General features: G+C 52.1%; 1 protein-coding gene across 2 annotated transcripts in view; it reads right to left on the bottom strand.

Annotated features, from left to right (window-relative positions):
- Nucleotides 1-17,719, bottom strand: part of sema4f (sema domain, immunoglobulin domain (Ig), transmembrane domain (TM) and short cytoplasmic domain, (semaphorin) 4F) — a 56,087-nt gene that overhangs the window by 6,010 nt on the left and 32,358 nt on the right. For both annotated transcript variants that reach the window (XR_015940018.1, XM_088638920.1), the window contains exons 2-9: nt 15,122-15,273; nt 13,017-13,076; nt 4,565-4,663; nt 4,016-4,127; nt 3,239-3,358; nt 2,320-2,471; nt 966-1,147; nt 479-614 (exon numbers count right to left, since the gene is read on the bottom strand). Coding sequence is in view for 1 of the 2 variants with exons in the window: in XM_088638920.1 (XP_088495046.1) it covers nt 479-614; nt 966-1,147; nt 2,320-2,471; nt 3,239-3,358; nt 4,016-4,127; nt 4,565-4,663; nt 13,017-13,076; nt 15,122-15,273 (1,013 nt within the window). In the remaining variant the exon portion in view is untranslated. The remainder of the gene's footprint in view (nt 1-478; nt 615-965; nt 1,148-2,319; nt 2,472-3,238; nt 3,359-4,015; nt 4,128-4,564; nt 4,664-13,016; nt 13,077-15,121; nt 15,274-17,719) is intronic.

The raw sequence follows: 17,719 nt of genomic DNA on the forward strand, positions 1-17,719 counted from the left end.
CCTGTCTACAACGTCTATGTCAGTGTCCTGTCTGTCCCGCCCGTATTTGCACTGTGGACGAGGAGGAACGATATTTCGTTCCACTGTATGCTTGTATATGGCTGGAATGACAAACGTGAACTTGAACTTGAAATGAACCTGTCGCCCGCATTAGATGAGCTGCTGTCCAGCCAACAAATCAGTACAAGACAGCGATACCGTGTGGCCTGGACCCCGTGCACTAATACTGCGCATCAGCCTAGACTGGCTTCCAGGTCTCAGGTCTCATGGGCGAGGAGTCCCGTGGTCTGCCACGGATTCTCTGACCTCACCATTCACCCAGAGCCCCTTACTCTGATCCTCAAGGGCCAGTGTCTGCCCTCGTCCCGGGAGGACTTTCTGTCAAGTATACCGAAACAGTAAGTTTCCCATTCCCACACATTCCCCACTCTCAGCTCGCTGTGGACTCAAGGGGAACCGGAGGAAAAGACAATCCTACCTGTCCGGGCCGGGGCTGGGGATGAGGCTCCTGTTGAGACCAGCTATCGCAGTTCTTCTTCTTGTAGGGGCCGCTCATGACCGCCCCGACGTCCTGCAGCCCGTACACACACACCGCGGACACCTCTTCACTGTCCCTGCGAGAGGACAGAGAGGGCATGGAGAATGAGCTGGTGGGCGGTCGATGACCAGGAGTGCTACTGCCTCAGGAGGAGCTCAAGGAAGAGCAACAAGTGTGGTTCTGATTGTCAGGTACAGACAGAATGAAGGAACTAGATCTCTTCGGTCTGGAACAGAGGACATCTGTGCAGGAGACCCTAAGGGGTATCAGCTGTGTCCGCCCAGGGGAATGTTTCTGACTCGGCAGAGAAAGAGGGATGCAGTATGAGATGGGCCCATCTCCCTGTCCGCAAGCAGCTCGCCGGTCTGTCGGTCAGTCAACCTGCGGGCCAGTATGTTCTGTCCCCCTGCCGGCGCGAGTGTCTCACCACTGGGAGGTGAAGAGGCCGTAGAAGTGGGTGCTGCCCGTGTCTCCGGGCCGGTGCTCCAGGGTGTACACGTCTTTCAGGATGTCGTAGCGCCGTCCACTCTGGCTGTCCTCACACACCAGCAGGGCCTTCAGGAAGGTGGTCCAGCGCTTCTGCAGCGTCTTGCTCCCTCCCATGTCCCCCTGGGAAGAGTCACGTTCCAGGGGTTTTATTGGCTGACCGACGGGTGACAGTGTTGCTAAAGCAGCAGCATTTAACACCATGTTTACAGTACAAAACGACAGGACTCAAGAATCAGCTGCAGTCTGCTTCTAGTGCCACGTCTTAAATAGCACTCGCAGTTCAACTGGAGTGCACGTACTGCATTTATGATGACCGTCTTTAACATGATACGTGTAGCGAAGTAAATGGGCGATTTGCCATTTGCATGTTGTGTGTTGTGACAAGCTGGCGTGGACAGAAGGCGGAAGCGATTGAAAGTTTGGAAAACCGCCGCACGAGTGCGAGTCGGAGAGGGGAGTGTTCTAACCTCGTACACAAGCGCACGCACGAGTGCGAGTCGGAGAGGGGAGTGTTCTAACCTCGTACACAAGCGCACGCACGAGTGCGAGTCGGAGAGGGGAGTGTTCTAACCTCATACACAAGCGCACGCACGAGTGCGAGTCGGAGAGGGGAGTGTTCTAACCTCGTACACAAGCGCACGCACGAGTGCGAGTCGGAGAGGGGAGTGTTCTAACCTCGTACACAAGCGCACGCACGAGTGCGAGTCGGAGAGGGGAGTGTTCCAACCTCGTACACAAGCGCACGCACGAGTGCGAGTCGGAGAGGGGAGTGTTCCAACCTCGTACACAAGCGCACGCACGAGTGCGAGTCGGAGAGGGGAGTGTTCCAACCTCGTACACAAGCGCACGCACGAGTGCGAGTCGGAGAGGGGAGTGTTCCAACCTCGTACACAAGCGCACGCACGAGTGCGAGTCGGAGAGGGGAGTGTTCTAACCTCGTACACAAGCGCACGCACGAGTGCGAGTCGGAGAGGGGAGTGTTCCAACCTCGTACACAAGCGCACGCACGAGTGCGAGTCGGAGAGGGGAGTGTTCCAACCTCGTACACAAGCGCACGCACGAGTGCGAGTCGGAGAGGGGAGTGTTCCAACCTCGTACACAAGCGCACGCACGAGTGCGAGTCGGAGAGGGGAGTGTTCCAACCTCGTACACAAGCGCACGCACGAGTGCGAGTCGGAGAGGGGAGTGTTCCAACCTCGTACACAAGCGCTTACAGGGAATCAGAAGGGAAGGTTCCTAACAGCTCAGAGGCTGTGGACAGATGGAAGTCCGGACAGCGCCGCTGTGCTCACCTTGCAGACCCGGGCCACCCTGGGCACCCTGACCCGGGTGTAGAAGTTGTACTCGTTGGCCACCTCGGTGAAGAAAAAGTAGATCTTGTCGTCGTCTCCCGTGGGGCTGTCCTTCTTCTCTGGGACGAAGACCGAGCTCACAAACTCCGGGTCTGCCGGTAGGAACACAATGACTGTAACGCACAGCTCCCCCTCTACCCAGCTGGGCCGCAGGCGGGGGGAATCCCCACAGCTCCAGCACAGGAGGTTTATTGGGGTGCTCATTGCTCAGAGCTTGAGCCCAGCTGTGTGGAGCAGCTGTGACACAGGGACACACTGTAGGGGCCATATTTAGCCCACTAGTGTCCAATAAGGCAAACCTACACAGCCTCGCTCCTATAACACGGAGAGTCCAGTGTGCCAGAGCAGCCTACTGGGCCCAGTGAGAGGGCCCTACTGGACGGTTCGGCTCGGCACCGCTGATCCGGCAGGAATCGTGAAGGAAAGGCAGAATGCAGCTCGGGCTCCTGTGTGTTTAACTCCGTTTACTCTGCAGGAGAATAAATGAAGGCACCCGAGCGTGGAGAGACAGACCCCGTGCGATATTAACACAAGAGGCTGGCAGACTCCGGTGTCCGTATCGTCACATGCCCAGCCTGAGGCTTCTGTGTTGCCCCTTTTACTGTTCTTCTACGTTATTTTCTTTGCAGAATAAGACTGTTTTCCCAGACTGGCATTTCTTACAGGATTGCACACCTATGAAACGTGCCAAATGCATCTTTCCCACCTATGCAATAATAAAAAAATATACACATTTGCGTCTGGCCAGTACGTCTACACATCTGTCCTGGCCCCCGCTCCCAGAGCTGGGTGTGGGTGTGCCCCTTGTTCAGCGCTCCGGTGAGCGGCCCTGCGGGAGGAACAGGCAGCAGTGCCTCACCGCTCAGCCAGCTGGGGGAGGTCTCTGTGCGGATACGCTCCACCTCCGGCCCCGTCGCCCTGGAGATATCGAAGGCCGTGCTCAGGAAGTTGCTGGTGGTGGCAGTATACAGGAGTCCATCTACAGGGAAACACCAGCACAAGGGTGAGAGAGGAGGAACGTGAGGTGTGGAGAGGAGGCAAAACCTTTCTACTGGAATCAGTGCAGAGGAGAGCAACAAGATACATTCCAGGGCTTAAGAGTCTCCTAGACTGACAGGCTGACGGAACTGAACCTTTTTTTAGACAGAGAATACGACAGGGATTCAACATCCAACGCGCACCGAAAGCCGAACCAACAGATTTCTTCAAATGAACAGTGAGGACACAGAAGACACAACTGGAACTACAGGAAAGTGCATTTAAAACTGAAAACAGAAGGTACTTCTTTACACAAAGAGCTGTAGGAGTCTGGAACAAGCACCCCAGCCATGTTGTTGAAGCCGATATCCAGACATGGATCTGAAAGATCCTGGGATCAATGAGCCACCAACTACTAAATGGGTTAAACGGCCTCCTCTTGCTTGCAACTTTAATTTTAACCCCAACATTTCTTATGTTCTTTTAGAATGGTCCAAACTCGTAATACAGGAGCAGAAGTGAATCACAATTGCACCTGGGTCTGGAGCTAGGAGGCCTCTCTCAACACAGAGCTGTTGAGTCTACAGAACTCATTGTGGTCGACGTGCATTTCCTGGGACTGGCTGGACATGGGCGGGGGGGCCAGAGGGGTCTGTACCTGCCATGACAGCAGTGTAGTGCTGAGCGGGTTCGAAGGGACACTTTCCCTTCCCACTCTCCATCCTCACTTCGCCATTTTCCTGCAGCTCCAAGGAGAATTTCATCACGTTCTGAGAGAGAGAGAGAAAGCGAGTGATGAAGAGCAGAGAGCAGAAAGCAGGAGGCAAGAAAATATCACTGTCATTATCGCCCCCCTCTATGTGCCCTTCATTTATGAAACTGTTGTTTTAATGCACGACATTGAAGAGCAAGGAAAACGGGAGAAGAGGAGGCACTTTACACAAAGGGTTGTGGGAGCATGGAACAAAGTTTCCTCCCATCTTGCTGAAACCGATACCCTGAAGAACCTTAGATTGAGCAGCTACTGGCAGCCAGACAGGCTTGATGGGCCAAACGGCCTCCTGTCGTTTTGCGACATGCGTCTGCCAGGTCCACAGGGAGACGTGGAGCTGCTTGGCCCGGCCCGGGCCCGGCACGGGCCCGGCCCGCCCTCTGCCCTGGAGGAAAGCCGTCCCGGAGGTCCCGTGCGAGAGGGCGGCCCACTCACCAGGAAGGTGCACTGCGGGTCGAAGGCGTAGGTCCCGCACACGTAGATCTGCTCTGCGCTCAGAAATTGCAGCAGACGGACGTAGTTGTGGCAGTCGGCCTGGGAGAGAGCAGAGCAGAGCACCATGGTCAGAGCTGAAGATCACCGCTCACTCTCCACCCTGCACAAGCTGTACCGGACAGGAGACTCGTGCCTCACGCGCATGCACGAGACCGAAAATGATCCAGTCAGGCACAGAGAGCTCATGGGAATGGGCAGAGCTCTGAGTGCGACTGCAGGCGCTGTAGTGACCCCACTCCCCTCCGTGTACTGCTTTGTAGTTGCATGAGTGCTCCACCAGAGGGCGCCCTGACACAAAGACCGCAGTGTGCAGAGCTGTCTGAGCAGAACTTTACCCGTTGTCAGTAACAGTGTGCCACCTCAGAGTGTTAAAGAAAACTAATAAATATACAGAAGAGAGCACTTAAATATTGGTTACACAAACTGCAGTGTCCAAACTCCTACCACCACCTGGCCCTGCTGAGCCCAGAGATGAGCCCCCTCAGCCAGCTGGTCCTGAAGCGCACTGACACCAACCAGCCTCAGGACAGCACCATTACAACAACACGAATTGAACTCAGCCCATATCACAGAACAAGCCAAACAGCACTGCCCACCTGCCTCACAAACAACCCAAACTGGAATGCTGCAGGACTCTAAAAAGACGGTACACACTAGCTGAGTTCCTGACCAGGGTAACAGAGAGTAAAGAGAAAAAGCCATAAAAAAAGCTGGGTAACACAGAGAGAGCAGGCTGTCCAGAGAGGATCGGCTGTGCTCCGACTGCCAGCAGGGAGAAAAGAGTTGCACATTCTGCTGCACTGTGAGGAATACTCTGGGATTAGACAAGCAGGCCTCCCTAAAATAACAAACCTAATCCCAGAATTTCCATACCTTCCAGAATCAGAACATCTCCAGTCCTACTGGGGGAGGAGAGGAAACTCGTGTGCGATCTCCTGCCACAGCCTGAGGAACAGTGAGCCCGTTCCACAATAAACAAAACTGTTTTGTGAGGTGTAAATGTTCAACAATATGGACTAATAAGACTGTCTGCTTTGGCAACACTGATCCATCGCTTGTGCAAATAAAGGTGTGAGACTGTGCAGGGACTCTGCTCAGCTCTGCCAAAGCAAAACCTTTTCAAATGGGGGACCTAAGAGAAACTCTAGTCCTAAATTTGATCTTGGACCCGAATGAGTCTTTAACTAATCTAAATCTTTTTAGTACACAGTGTTAGTGTCCGCTCTGTGATGGACCGGTGTCCTGTGGACCTCCCCCACAGCCCTGTACTGCATGAAGTGTTAAGGCAATGGATGGATGTTACTATTAGGTTAGAATTTTTTAGAAATCAGTTTTCATTTCTATCCTGATGACACCCAGATTTTTTAGATCCATGTAATACCTGATCTTACTTCAGCACTGCTTTGTCACAATGCTTAGATGATGCTAAACTTTACATCTAATCGTGCTCATCAATGCAGCAAATGTTTCAACCTCTGACCTCTGAGGAAGCTGGAATCAGTCCAGAACTATGTTCTGGGACCTTGGTGTCATTTTTGACTTTGTATTTGTGTAGGGAAGGGGTCTTTTTTCATTTTGGACCATGGCTCCTATTTACTGTATACCCATCTCTCCCAGTTTGATACAGGAGCTCGAGCCTGCTTTGCGATTTCCAGACTTGATGGTAATGCGGTGCTCCCTGGCGTCGCTGGACATGTTCAGAACCGCGTGAGAATATATTTTGTGGGTCTAGCTCAGCTGTGGATGTGAGAATAGGGTGCAGCCCAGCTTCACGAGCCCGATGGGTCTATCAGCCTGCCACACACCTACACCTTGTTTGCGCTCTTTGGAACAAGAAGCATCATCTCCCAAACTGGAGCCTTGATCTCCCTCACAGATCGGATCTGAGCTCCCCAAGCGAGTCAGCACCTGTGATCTTGTGCTTTCAATTGCTGTGATCAATTCCGGTCTTGTTTAATTGCACAGCACCTTGAAATGATAGATCATTAAAGGGCACGATTTAAAGAGCCAAATTCACTCAGTTAGCTACATTTATCCTTTTATCCAGACAGAAAGTGACAAAATTAATTTACCAAATATCTCAACAGTTCTTCTTGACACCACAAGAACAGCCCAGACACCCAGGTCAAAGCGTTTGTGTGGTTCTGCCACACAGTCTCCTTTTGCAAAAGAGACCTTTTTAAATAAATGTGGCAGAAAATACTCAGTACTCCCTCAAAGGGAAGGTGGGCTGAGCAGTGATTCACCAGACATACGCTGGCCTGGCTCTGCGTGACAGCCAGTGTCCCCCACTTTAATCCTAGAGAAGATGTAATAGTGGTATCTCTGCTGCACTGAACTGCAGTGCCCTGTCCTGTTGGCACAGTGCCGATCTCTCATCTCGGTGAAGCTTTCCAAGAGGACCTCAGACTCTCCCTTTTGTGTTTTAACTGTAAATTCTGCAGAAGCTTCTCTCACAAAATGCAAATCTATATTTAACCTTTTTTCATAAACCACAACAGAGAAGCGTTGTTATTTTAACCCGCTTGCCGTTTCCCTGCAGCTCAGAAATAGCTGTGAGGACGGGAGAGGGCGAATTCGGCAAGGGCTCGCAGTGCCCGTCGAGTTCAGATGCCCAGAAGGAAGCTAAACCATTTCTCTGCGCTCAGGCAAGAGGGCACAGGAAATCAGATCCCAGATTTCCACCCACCACACAGCCATTTGGTCTGTTCTGGTTTAACGAGCAATGGCCCATGTGAGAAGCACTTTTTTTTTCCAGTGTAACTGCAGAAATGCCTTCTTTCCTCGGCTTCAGCAGTGCAGGTCAGAAGAGAGCCTGCATTTCATCAGCCTCAGACGAGTCTTGCTGCTGCTGCATGCTGTGAGTCTGATGCCAACTCTGCAGGCTGCTGTCAGCTCTTGTGGCAGCAGGCGCAGATCAGCGGTGTGGGGGCACATCAGAACGACAGCACCATGCTAACAAAGTGCTTCATCCAGACTCTGAAGCCATTAGTGTTAAAGTCTTCCTCTCTCTGGGTAAGAGATTTTCTAACTGTGTAAGAATTTAAGTGTGAAGGCTTTAGAATCGAATCAAAAGTGTGCATGACTGGTACTGAGAGTTTCTAAAACCTGCCAGAGGTGCTTACCCTTCTTCAAATGACAGCAGATACAGTACCAGCCTTGCCCAGCAGAAGGAGATTATTACAGCCTGTCTCGTCAGTGGCTGAGCTAAACCACACTCACAGCTGATCCAGCTGTGGATCTGACTGGAGGTCCGGTCCGAAACAACTGAAAACAAGTAAAAACATTCAAATAACATTGTGTTCAGCTTTGGCACCTAGAGAGCAGGAGAGCACCGCAGGAAGGTGGCTGGTTTTAGGGAGGCCAGGTGCCCCCAGACCATCAGCAAAGCAGTAGAATTGTTACAGTGACAACTAAGGCACACAGACCACCCAGCAACCTCAGAACTCCACAGCGAGCCAGGTGAGGACTTCCTGTACAATGCAGGAGGCAAAGACAACCTCTCGGGTATCACAATCCTCAGTTACCCTTCTCCTTCCAGATCTCACAGTCCAGCTCAAATCCTGCTTGCTTCTTCAACAAAGTACTGGTTTTATCAGAATGGAAGGGTCGTCTTCAGAGCAGACAGGAGACGTACTGCAGACTCCTTGACTCCTTCTGCAGACTGCTGAACAAGGTTGAGCAGGGTGAAGATGATGAATCGTGTTCAAGTATCTTCTGTTTCACCAGACTGTGCTGTAGGTTTCTGAAGCACACTCCTTCTTCAACGGCCATGACAACTACAGCAAAACAATCGGTTCAAGCTTAACGCAATTAAACTGGTATAGATCATCCAAAACAAACAAGCACGCACATGCGTACGCAAAGCATGATCTAACAACTCTGAAAAGGTTCTCTTGAGGCTGGGTTTGGGCTGTTGTTTGGTTTAGAGCACATTTAGAGAACTGTGTGTCATTGGGTGTAGCATGTTCCTTTCCCTCGTGTATGAGATCAGGGAAGAGCTGGACTTTAAGGCTCTTACAAGAGAACTAGACCACTTTTATATCAGTTTATTATGAATAAATGCTTTGTTGTGCTTCAAACAGGCTAATATTACCACAGAGAGCTGGTGGGTCTGGAGTTGCCCCGGGACTGGCTGCTATGAGTTCACCGAGGTCACATCTGGCCAGCTGTGCACGCTGCAGGTGTGCAGGGTGCAGGGTCCTGGCAGGACTCTGTGTTCACGCCGGATCAGAACAATGGGCCGGAGCGGACAGGGGGAGGGAGGGGGGAGCAGGGTTATTGCATCAGTAACCATATGCAGGCAGCAGCAGTGTCCTGACGATCAGGACTGCTAAGGGCTTGTAAGGGGATTGAGCTCAGGCTGAGCTGCTTACCATTTATTTCCAGGCACTATTCCATAAAGCCGGAATGAGTCAAGGACTCAAGGAAGAGATTCTTGGCTGTAGAAGACGTCCCAGTTGGAATTGCCTTTGGAACTATCTACGGACCATCTGCATTTTTGTGCATGCGTTTAAATTTCAAGTTGCGGGATGTCAGACTGAAAGCGAGCTGGACAAGGGGCCCTGCTCCCCAGTCCCATGGGGCGTCACCTGGAGCACAGGGCCGAACTTGAGCCCCAGTTCGGAAGAGCAGCAAGCTGCCCCCCTCCCCTGCCTGGGAGTGTACTGGGAAACAGCTTGGCTGGAAGATGCACCACTTGAGCTCGAAGACAACAAGGGAAAAAGGGCTGTTCACTTTGGCACCACGTGCAAAGTTCGCAACAATATTATCTGGAGAATCTTTTACAAAAAACTTAACGTCCCTTGTAAAGTGTTATAAAATGCTTAACATTTGGGGGAAACAACTACCAAGTCTAAATGGAGGTTTAAGAAGATGCATATATTGAATGCTGAATATTGAATAATAGAATTTGATTGAATAACTGAATAGATATTGAAGAATTAATACTGATTCATGATTAGTTACCGTATCATCCTGCTGGTGTAGGAATAGACCCAGGCGAATGCGTGCAGGTAGGTTAAGTGCACACACACACACACACACACACACACACACACACACGTCCGTGTGGTGCCTCGCTGACCGGCCCACATCACCTTCGAGCCACACCATCACACCGCGCACCTCGACCGGCGCCGGCGGATCACTTCTCCTGGACTTTCCCTTCACACGTCACCTGTCCTCAACCACCGCCACGCTCCCGACAGCCGATCTCGCTTCCCGCTTCCCGCTTCCCCGCCGGGCGCCCTCGGCCACTGCTCCGCGCCGTCTGCTCTCTGTTCCCTAAAATCAAGTATCCGTCTGACTGAGCGAATCGGGCCGGGCGTGGACTGGACCCTGCACCTCGGACACGAGCTGGGCAGCAAGACGCCCGTCTCCTCCCTGGACACACAGCCCCTTCGCCCCCGCAGGCCCTGGGCACTGGCTGTATCTGCGTGAGGAGCCGGCCGAGTCAGGTGCAGGAGGGAAAGATCACTACAGCTGAAGACCACAGCCACACAAACCAACCTTCAATCTTCAGCTAACAGTAGAACACGCAGCCAGACAGCATCACTACCAGCGGTTTTCATGCATTTCTACATACCCTACACTCAAACCAGAGTGACTGGGGGCAGGGACAGCCGCAACAGGATCTTGCACACATGAGAGACGAGAGCCCGCTCTGGGATGGCCACACACTCTTGCTTACACACACACACCGGGCCATACATTACAGCAACCCTGCAGCAACATGCCGCCAACACCTGGGCAATGCATGCTGGGAACATGGTGTGCCATCACTGCCTAGTGCCCAGACATCGCTGTGCAGTCGGCTCTTCAGCCTGCGCAGGGAGAGGGAGGCAGATGCCTGAAGAAACACTTTGCGAGTGTCAGACTGTGTAATTACACACAGCAGGCACGGATGCCCAGTGCATTTAATGGCATGTTTCTCTTCACAAGCTGAATTCGCCGTGCACCGCCTTTAATTTCCCTGCACCCAGATCCACTGTCACCGCTTGACAACGTGCGTCTCGGGCAGAACTGTGCAGATTCTGCAGCACATGGGGTGCCCTGAGTGAGCAGGGGCAACAGCTCCTCCATGAATTTAGAGCAGCTGTGTCTCCAAAGCAAGACAGAGCTGTCCTGTGTGTTGCAGCACCCAGCGCTTCTCTTAACCAGCCCCAGACGCTTCAATCAGCATGGGGCAGCGAGGTCTGGCCAGCACAGCACCGAGACTCAAGCCTGTGTCACAGTCTGGCTCCGGCTCGCCGATCACCGAGCCAGGTCTACACCGTGGGCACATTTCTCCACCCTGAGCTGAGTGGGGGCAGCCTCACCACAGATTACCCAGGCTGCTCTCTGGGATGGACTGGTACCTCGGCCGCTGGCTAGAACTTGTACTTTAAGTAGACATAAGTGAGCAGGTGTGTTCACCATGACACTTCGAGACAGGTCAGAAAACTGCCTTCAAATCAAAAGATGTGCAAATCTAAAATTCTTTAAAATTCCTTACTACTCAGTTAAACTGAAATCGCTGAAATGACTAAATGACAGACTGGCGCCCCACACTCGGAGGCCCCAGCTCCCCACCACCCCGAGCTGGACAAAGCGTTTGAAAACGGACAGAAATGAGGAAATCACTTGAGAAAAAGAGCTGTGTTTTGATGTTGATGTACAGTGGATACATAAGAGGATATACACACTCCAGTGTGTCGAGTGTAAAAGGTGGGATGGCGGATGTCATGTTAAAACTGTAAAACACACTAGTACGTTTGTGATGACGGTCTCACTGAAGAAGGCCCCGGTGCCGACTGATGGTGAAGGCAGATTTCCCCCAGATTCTTCGAAAAAACATCGGCACTTCAAGCGTAAAACACAAAAGGAATATTAAATATATTAAAAAACTCCACTGACACTAGATCAGCAGAGTATAAGGACTGCTGGGCTTAATCTTGGGGGGGAAATCAGAGGTGAAAGTCACAGGTAAGGTTCTCCTTCATGAATGAGCAGGGGTCAGGCCCATGTAGGAGACCCCACAGGATTCCTCTGCGTCCCATGTCCACCCTTCTCCTCTCTAGGAAAGGATACGCTTAGCAACACGTGTAACAGCACACATCGACCTCGAGCGATAAATGTACGGGAAGATGCAAGTGATCTGTCCTTGCCACACAGAAGGTGTTTGACACGGCTCATGATGCACACCCCTGCCTCTCGATAGGGTTTAAGATACTCCTGCTCTTGAATCAGTCCAGGTTCAAGAAGAGCAACCAGATTACACATTAACATCTTTCAACTTAAACGCAGTTTTAAAATCCCATCTTGTCAGTTTACAGGGTGGCCACGCGGTGTTATCAGACATTTCCTGCCTGCTAATTCAGGATGTGGGTCCCCTGTCACAGGGGAATATGGACCAACTTCCTGTGTGAAGTGTTAAGAGGTTCGAACTTTCCTTACAAATCCTGGGCTCCAGGTTATCCCCTACTGTGTGCTGTGAGATGCTTGTCTCCTGCCCTTCGAAAAAGGCCTCTTTTAGAAGACTGCGCACAAATTCAGTCACCATGTTACAAAAAAGCTGTTGCTGCTCTGGGATAAGAACAGAGAAGAGCAACCAGATACATCTGGGGCGGGAGGGAATGAACTACACCAGCAGAGAGGAGCAACCGAACCTTTTGATCGCTGAACAGAGGATTAAAAACCAGTTTCTTTATACAAAGGGTTGTGGGAGTCTGGAACAAGCTGCTCAGCCATATTACTGAAGCCCATTCCCTGGCGTCTTTCAGAAGACAGCTGAATAAGATTCTCTGATCATTCAGCACAGTCTTTACACTTTACCTGGTTTAGACCTGTTTTGCTCGTAATTCTCTTGCGCAAGTCAGACAGTGCAAACGCACCGCATGCTGAAGCGAAGTGCGTCATGCCCCCACAGCGTTTGTGAAAAGACTGATCCTTCACTGCAACAGATAGTGTTTCTGCTGGCACAACTTCCCCGGGTCAACTTTTTAAGAAAGAAACAAACAGATTTTATTGCACCATCCCCAATAGATTCAGTGTGCCCTACAGCTTTCCACAACTAAAGCCCACACACAGGCTTTCTGTTTCTGGATACAGGATGTGAGAAGAGACCCCTGGCCACTATGCCGATTTTGAGAGTGGTGTGGAAAGGACACAGGTGGGGTAAACGCTGTATTGCGCTTTAAGTCACACTATTCCATTTAGTGTTTTCAATCCAAATAGAGGCAAAGCTGCAGAGCAGTTCTGCTAAGGAGGCCCGTCTTGTTTACCAGATAAGCCTGATAAGGCTGTGCCTGTGGAATAACACAGCTATCACGTGTCCGGCGCTTCAACAGCTCACAGCCTGCTGAGGGCGCGCAGCTGCTGGCATCGGGAAAAGAAAGAGCCTCCCCCTCACCTCAGTCTTGCCCTTGTTGATGCAGGTATCCCGCTTGTCCTTCGGCACTTCCCAGGAGATCTGCAGGAGACAGAGAGCCACGGTCAGGAAGGACCAAGACTGGAGACTTCCCAGCCAGGGACGACGGGCAAAGACCCGACAACGCCCACTGCCGCCGGACCCTCTGGCCTCTGCCCACACGTCTTGGATTCATGAAGCACAAAAGCTATGTGTTCAGCTTCATATCAACTTCACAAAAGAAAGCCAGTAATGGATCAAAGTGCTCTGAAATTCAAATCCAATTTGCTTCTGCTTGTTGGCTTTCTTCAGTTTATTTGGAGGTTTGTTCTTGTGCCAAGTTCAAACCTGAGCCTCACTACTGGAAGCCACCTGAGGCTGCAAAGAACTGTCTGTTCTCACTGTGCTGCGCAGATAAGAGCAGGTTAACCCCTGCAGTGCTGCCCACAGCCAGGCCCTCCCTGAGCTTCACCTGCTCATTGCTCTGCAAGGCTGGACACAGCTGCAGCCCACACTTCTCACATCAGGGCTCCCGCCTCCCGCACAGGACTGTGATCCCCTGCCCTTAGGAGGCTTTTACCTCCAAGCAGAGAGCAGAGAGAGATTTTAGCCTGTTTCCTTTGCTGTTGGCAGCCCTTTGCAACTCTGCAGTATCAAGGCTGTTTTCTCCCCCCACCACAGCAGAGGACGCAGGACTGACCGACTGACTGACGGACCGCCAGCAGGGTCTCTCTGGGAGCTGGAGATGCTCGGCCAGCAGTGCACCGAGTTCCTCTGGGAGGGTTACCAGCTCCTGGGCTCAGAGAGGATGCTGGCAGACAGAAGCCAGAGGGAGAGTGTGCGTGCGCAGGTGGTCCACCAGCGGCCCAGGCACAGCCACACCGGGGTGGGGTCCACCACTGTCCAGGACACAGCCCCCCCAACTCCCTCAGATGACCTCTGACCTCCAGACTGCAGTGCTACCATCAGAGGCAATTTTCTACTGCTGCATTTCCACTATCAGAATTTGTAACCTTAACTGTAAATGACATGGCTGCACAACATTCTAGACGTGTAAGTCGGTCTGTTTTTTTTAGCTGCCCTCGAATGCTGTTTCTCAGAAGCAAGCGTTCAGAGGTTAACCATCTGCCTCTGTGTGAACTTCGGTGCAAAGATCTGCACGAAGGACCATGAGACCCCACTGGTGGATTTCCCGTCCAAGCTTCAGAAATAGAAAGACGCAGATACCTTCACAAGATATAAACACGCTCCCTGCATCTCGATACAGGGCCTCAAACACACCAACTTCCTGCAAGAACCAAACTGAGCTGCTTTTGTACACAGCTTTTTAGGGGTTCGGTTCCACATCTTGCTTGTATCCCAGGGTTTCAGGAAAGGTCCTTCACCAACAGGCTAATGGAGCTCAACCTCTTTAGGTACTTGATGCATGTTCAAAATCATCAAGGGCACTGACAGTGAATCCAGTGGACCTGTAGCATGAGCCAGGACACATAGAAACTAAGCGGAAGTCCATTTAAACCTCAGAACAGGGGGCACTTTATTCAAAGGGTTGTAGGTGTCTGGAACAAGCTGTCCACCATGCTGCTGAATTACCCTGCTTCCCAAGACACAGCTGAGTGAGAGATAACTACCGGTGGGCCGAGCCGTCTCCTCTCAGCTGAGCAGACAAGCAGTGGACAGAACAAGCAGCGTGTGTTTTGGTGGAGTGGGTACGTTTTGGTATTTATTTTTGAAAAAATTACTTACGAACAGTGTAGGCTACAAGCTGCAGAAACGCCCCATAATGAGAGACGAGAAGGAAGAAAGCCGCCTTCTCCACATTTCCCTATGTCCGTTTTTGTGGTGATGACGGCTCACGCCACATCCCCAGGAAGGTTCTCATTTGGGTCTGATTCATAAACACTTATGAGAAATCCGCACGGCACAAGCAGGGCTTCTGTTACAGACCCTGTTCTAGCTTTTAACAGCATCTTCCTGCAGTGAATGAAGAGCCCCTTAACCTTCCCTCATCGAGCCAGGAGAGGCTGAAGTAATCAAATCCGCCCTGCACTTCCGGACCCGGAGCACACCGAGCACAGCTGCTGCAGTCCCGCCGGATCCTCTCTTACCGTCCGCCACTTCGTGAAGTCCCTGGTGTCCAGGGCCAGGATGGTGTCCCGGGCCCCCAGGTAAAGGATGCCCGAGCTGGGGTCCAGCAGGCAGGCGCTGTAATTGGAGACGCTGCTGTCAGAAAACCTCTCCAGAGCCCTGGGGTCAGCATCTGCGAGGCAAAAGACAACAAACGAGATGAAGGAGGGCCTTCCCAAGCCCGAGAGCCTCTTCAGAGCAGGGTTTCCCCGTGTGTAGGTGACGAAGCCCTCCCTGGCCTGGCCCGGCCGGACAGGACAGCCGCACCCACCAGCGCATCAGGGAGCGCTTGCGGAAGGACACGGCCTGACCCCCTGACCCCGTGACCACAGGCGCGCAGGCGGAGAGGGAGGAGATGTCCCTCCGGTGTGTGCAGCAGCTTCCAACACCACAAACTCAACAAGCCCTTTTCCAAGAATCCGAGTACAGCCTGAAGGATGACATGTGAGGAGGTCAGCCCTCACATACACAACTGTACACACACAGCATGCGCCTGCAATTTTTACAACAACCTCCACCGTACCAGTGCTGTTCCTAGCTCTGCACAGAGCGACCCTCTTGCAAGGCTCTTTATAACCCTGGGACATCCAGCCTAGCAAGTCAACAGGCCGGCCGTGTGGGCTTGCTTGTGCAGCACACACCTGAGCGATTAACCCCTTGCTAGGCACTCCAGAGGTACAGGGAGGCGAGCAGCTCCTGAGAGAGGCTGGCTGAAACAGTGCATTAAAGGAAGTGGGAGAGCATTCTGGGAAAACACTTGGAACACCATACAGGTAACTCCATGCGAAGATAACTAAATCAAAAACAGGTTAAAGTTATATTAAACAGCTACACCCCAGCCCCAGCCTCCAGCAAGAAATTACCAACTGGACCCTAGACCAGCAGCAGCGGGGAGAGGGGGTGGGGAGTCCCCCCTAAAGCCAGAAAGCAAAATCTTCACGACTTCACGAAGACCAAAAGATCAGATACATCAGGCCTATTCAAGGCCAGACCCATGACATCTGCAGAGAGAGGAGCAGCATTTCCTTCCTCTTCTACCCGAATGATCGTACTGTTGTACATCTGGGCATTGTAGCAAACCGAGTCAAGTACCTTGCCCAAGGATTCGAACCCACAACCTCACAGTTACGAGTCCAGAGCCCTGACTCTTACTGCCTCCTTTTACTGAACACTTAACTCACTGGTCCAGGGTTTTTCGGCACCAAATTCCTGACCAGTGTTGCTCTGGACACGATTCCTGCTCAAACCACAGGCAAGCCTGTCAAACACACCCACAGCAGGGAGTTCTTTCAGCTCTCGGAGATTCCTCCATATCATCGTGTGACCCCAGCAGTCCTGCAAAAGTGCACCTGGCATCGCACTCATTCATTCTCCCACTCTCTCGTGATCTACGGTTTCACAAATCCATTTCCCTCAACGCACCACACAATCAGCCAATGCACCAGGAATCTGCTCCTCAACAACAGAGAGAAGGCAGAGAGCAGTTCAACACACAGCGCAGCTCGACACTCACAACGAAGAGGAGAAATAACACCAGTCTCCTGCTTCTACTATTTTCAGAACTAACGGCATGATCAAGACAAAGCATTATGGTCCATAATGTTAAAAACACGTTGCAAAATATGAAATCACTGGCAAAATGCTATTTTCTTTCATTCATACGTCAGGCTTTTAATTGCACACAATGGGCTCCAAGCCACCCTTTGTTAATAAAGCATGTCACATGCCTCTAAAGCACTCCTGTCTGCAGGCTGGGGGTCTCCCAGCCCTGAGCCTGCGAGCCAACAGGCACCCGTGACCCCATTCTGGGTCAGGACAGCACCAGACACCCGGCCCAAGGGGCCCTGCGAGCACAGGACCAGAGCGCTTCCAAGGTGAACTGCTCGGGCTACTGGACTGGGCACCCCTAGTGGAAACCAGTCCAGAGACAAGCCGGCCACTAGGACAGCGTGGGGCCGGAGCGAGGCCTGGCACTGACAGAGAGAGTGGACTATCCTGCAGAAACCAAGGAAAACAAGTGGAACAAGTCAGTTGTGTAACAGATCTAGGTCACAGGACTGCATCATTAGGCTGCTTTATTACCATTGCATCTTATGTAAAAGGCAGAAATATCTTGCAAAGAACAAAGCTTGGCAGGAACAGCCAGTCTGTCCACTGGACTTGTTTTAGCATGTCGACTGTGCATCTAAGGCCCCGGAAGAGCACCAGCCAGAGGTCTGCACCTGTGCAGCCGAGCCCAGACACTGCCTCCCTGCCTCTGCCTCGCTGCCTCCACCCCAGCCCCCCTGCCTCATCAGTGCAACACCAGGTCTGAATGAGCCCGTGGTGACCTGTGAAAACAGCCCTCCCCATTCATCTGCACCGAGAGGAAACCAGCAGGGAGTGACCCCCCGTACACAGTGGGTCTGCGAGACAGAGCTCTGCGTCTGGAAGCTGGACAGCGGGATCTATTTCCACCCTTGCACCTTCAGCCACACAAAGGTGCAGAGAAGGCAGTTTTCAGGAAGTACAAACCCACAACACAATCCGAAACACAAAAGGCGAGTTCGGGAAAAGGAAGGCCAGGTCAGGAGGCAGAA

The sequence above is a fragment of the Lepisosteus platostomus genome, chromosome 1, assembly GCF_059453375.1.
Source record: "Lepisosteus platostomus isolate fLepPlt1 chromosome 1, fLepPlt1.hap1, whole genome shotgun sequence".
NCBI lineage: Eukaryota > Metazoa > Chordata > Actinopteri > Semionotiformes > Lepisosteidae > Lepisosteus > Lepisosteus platostomus.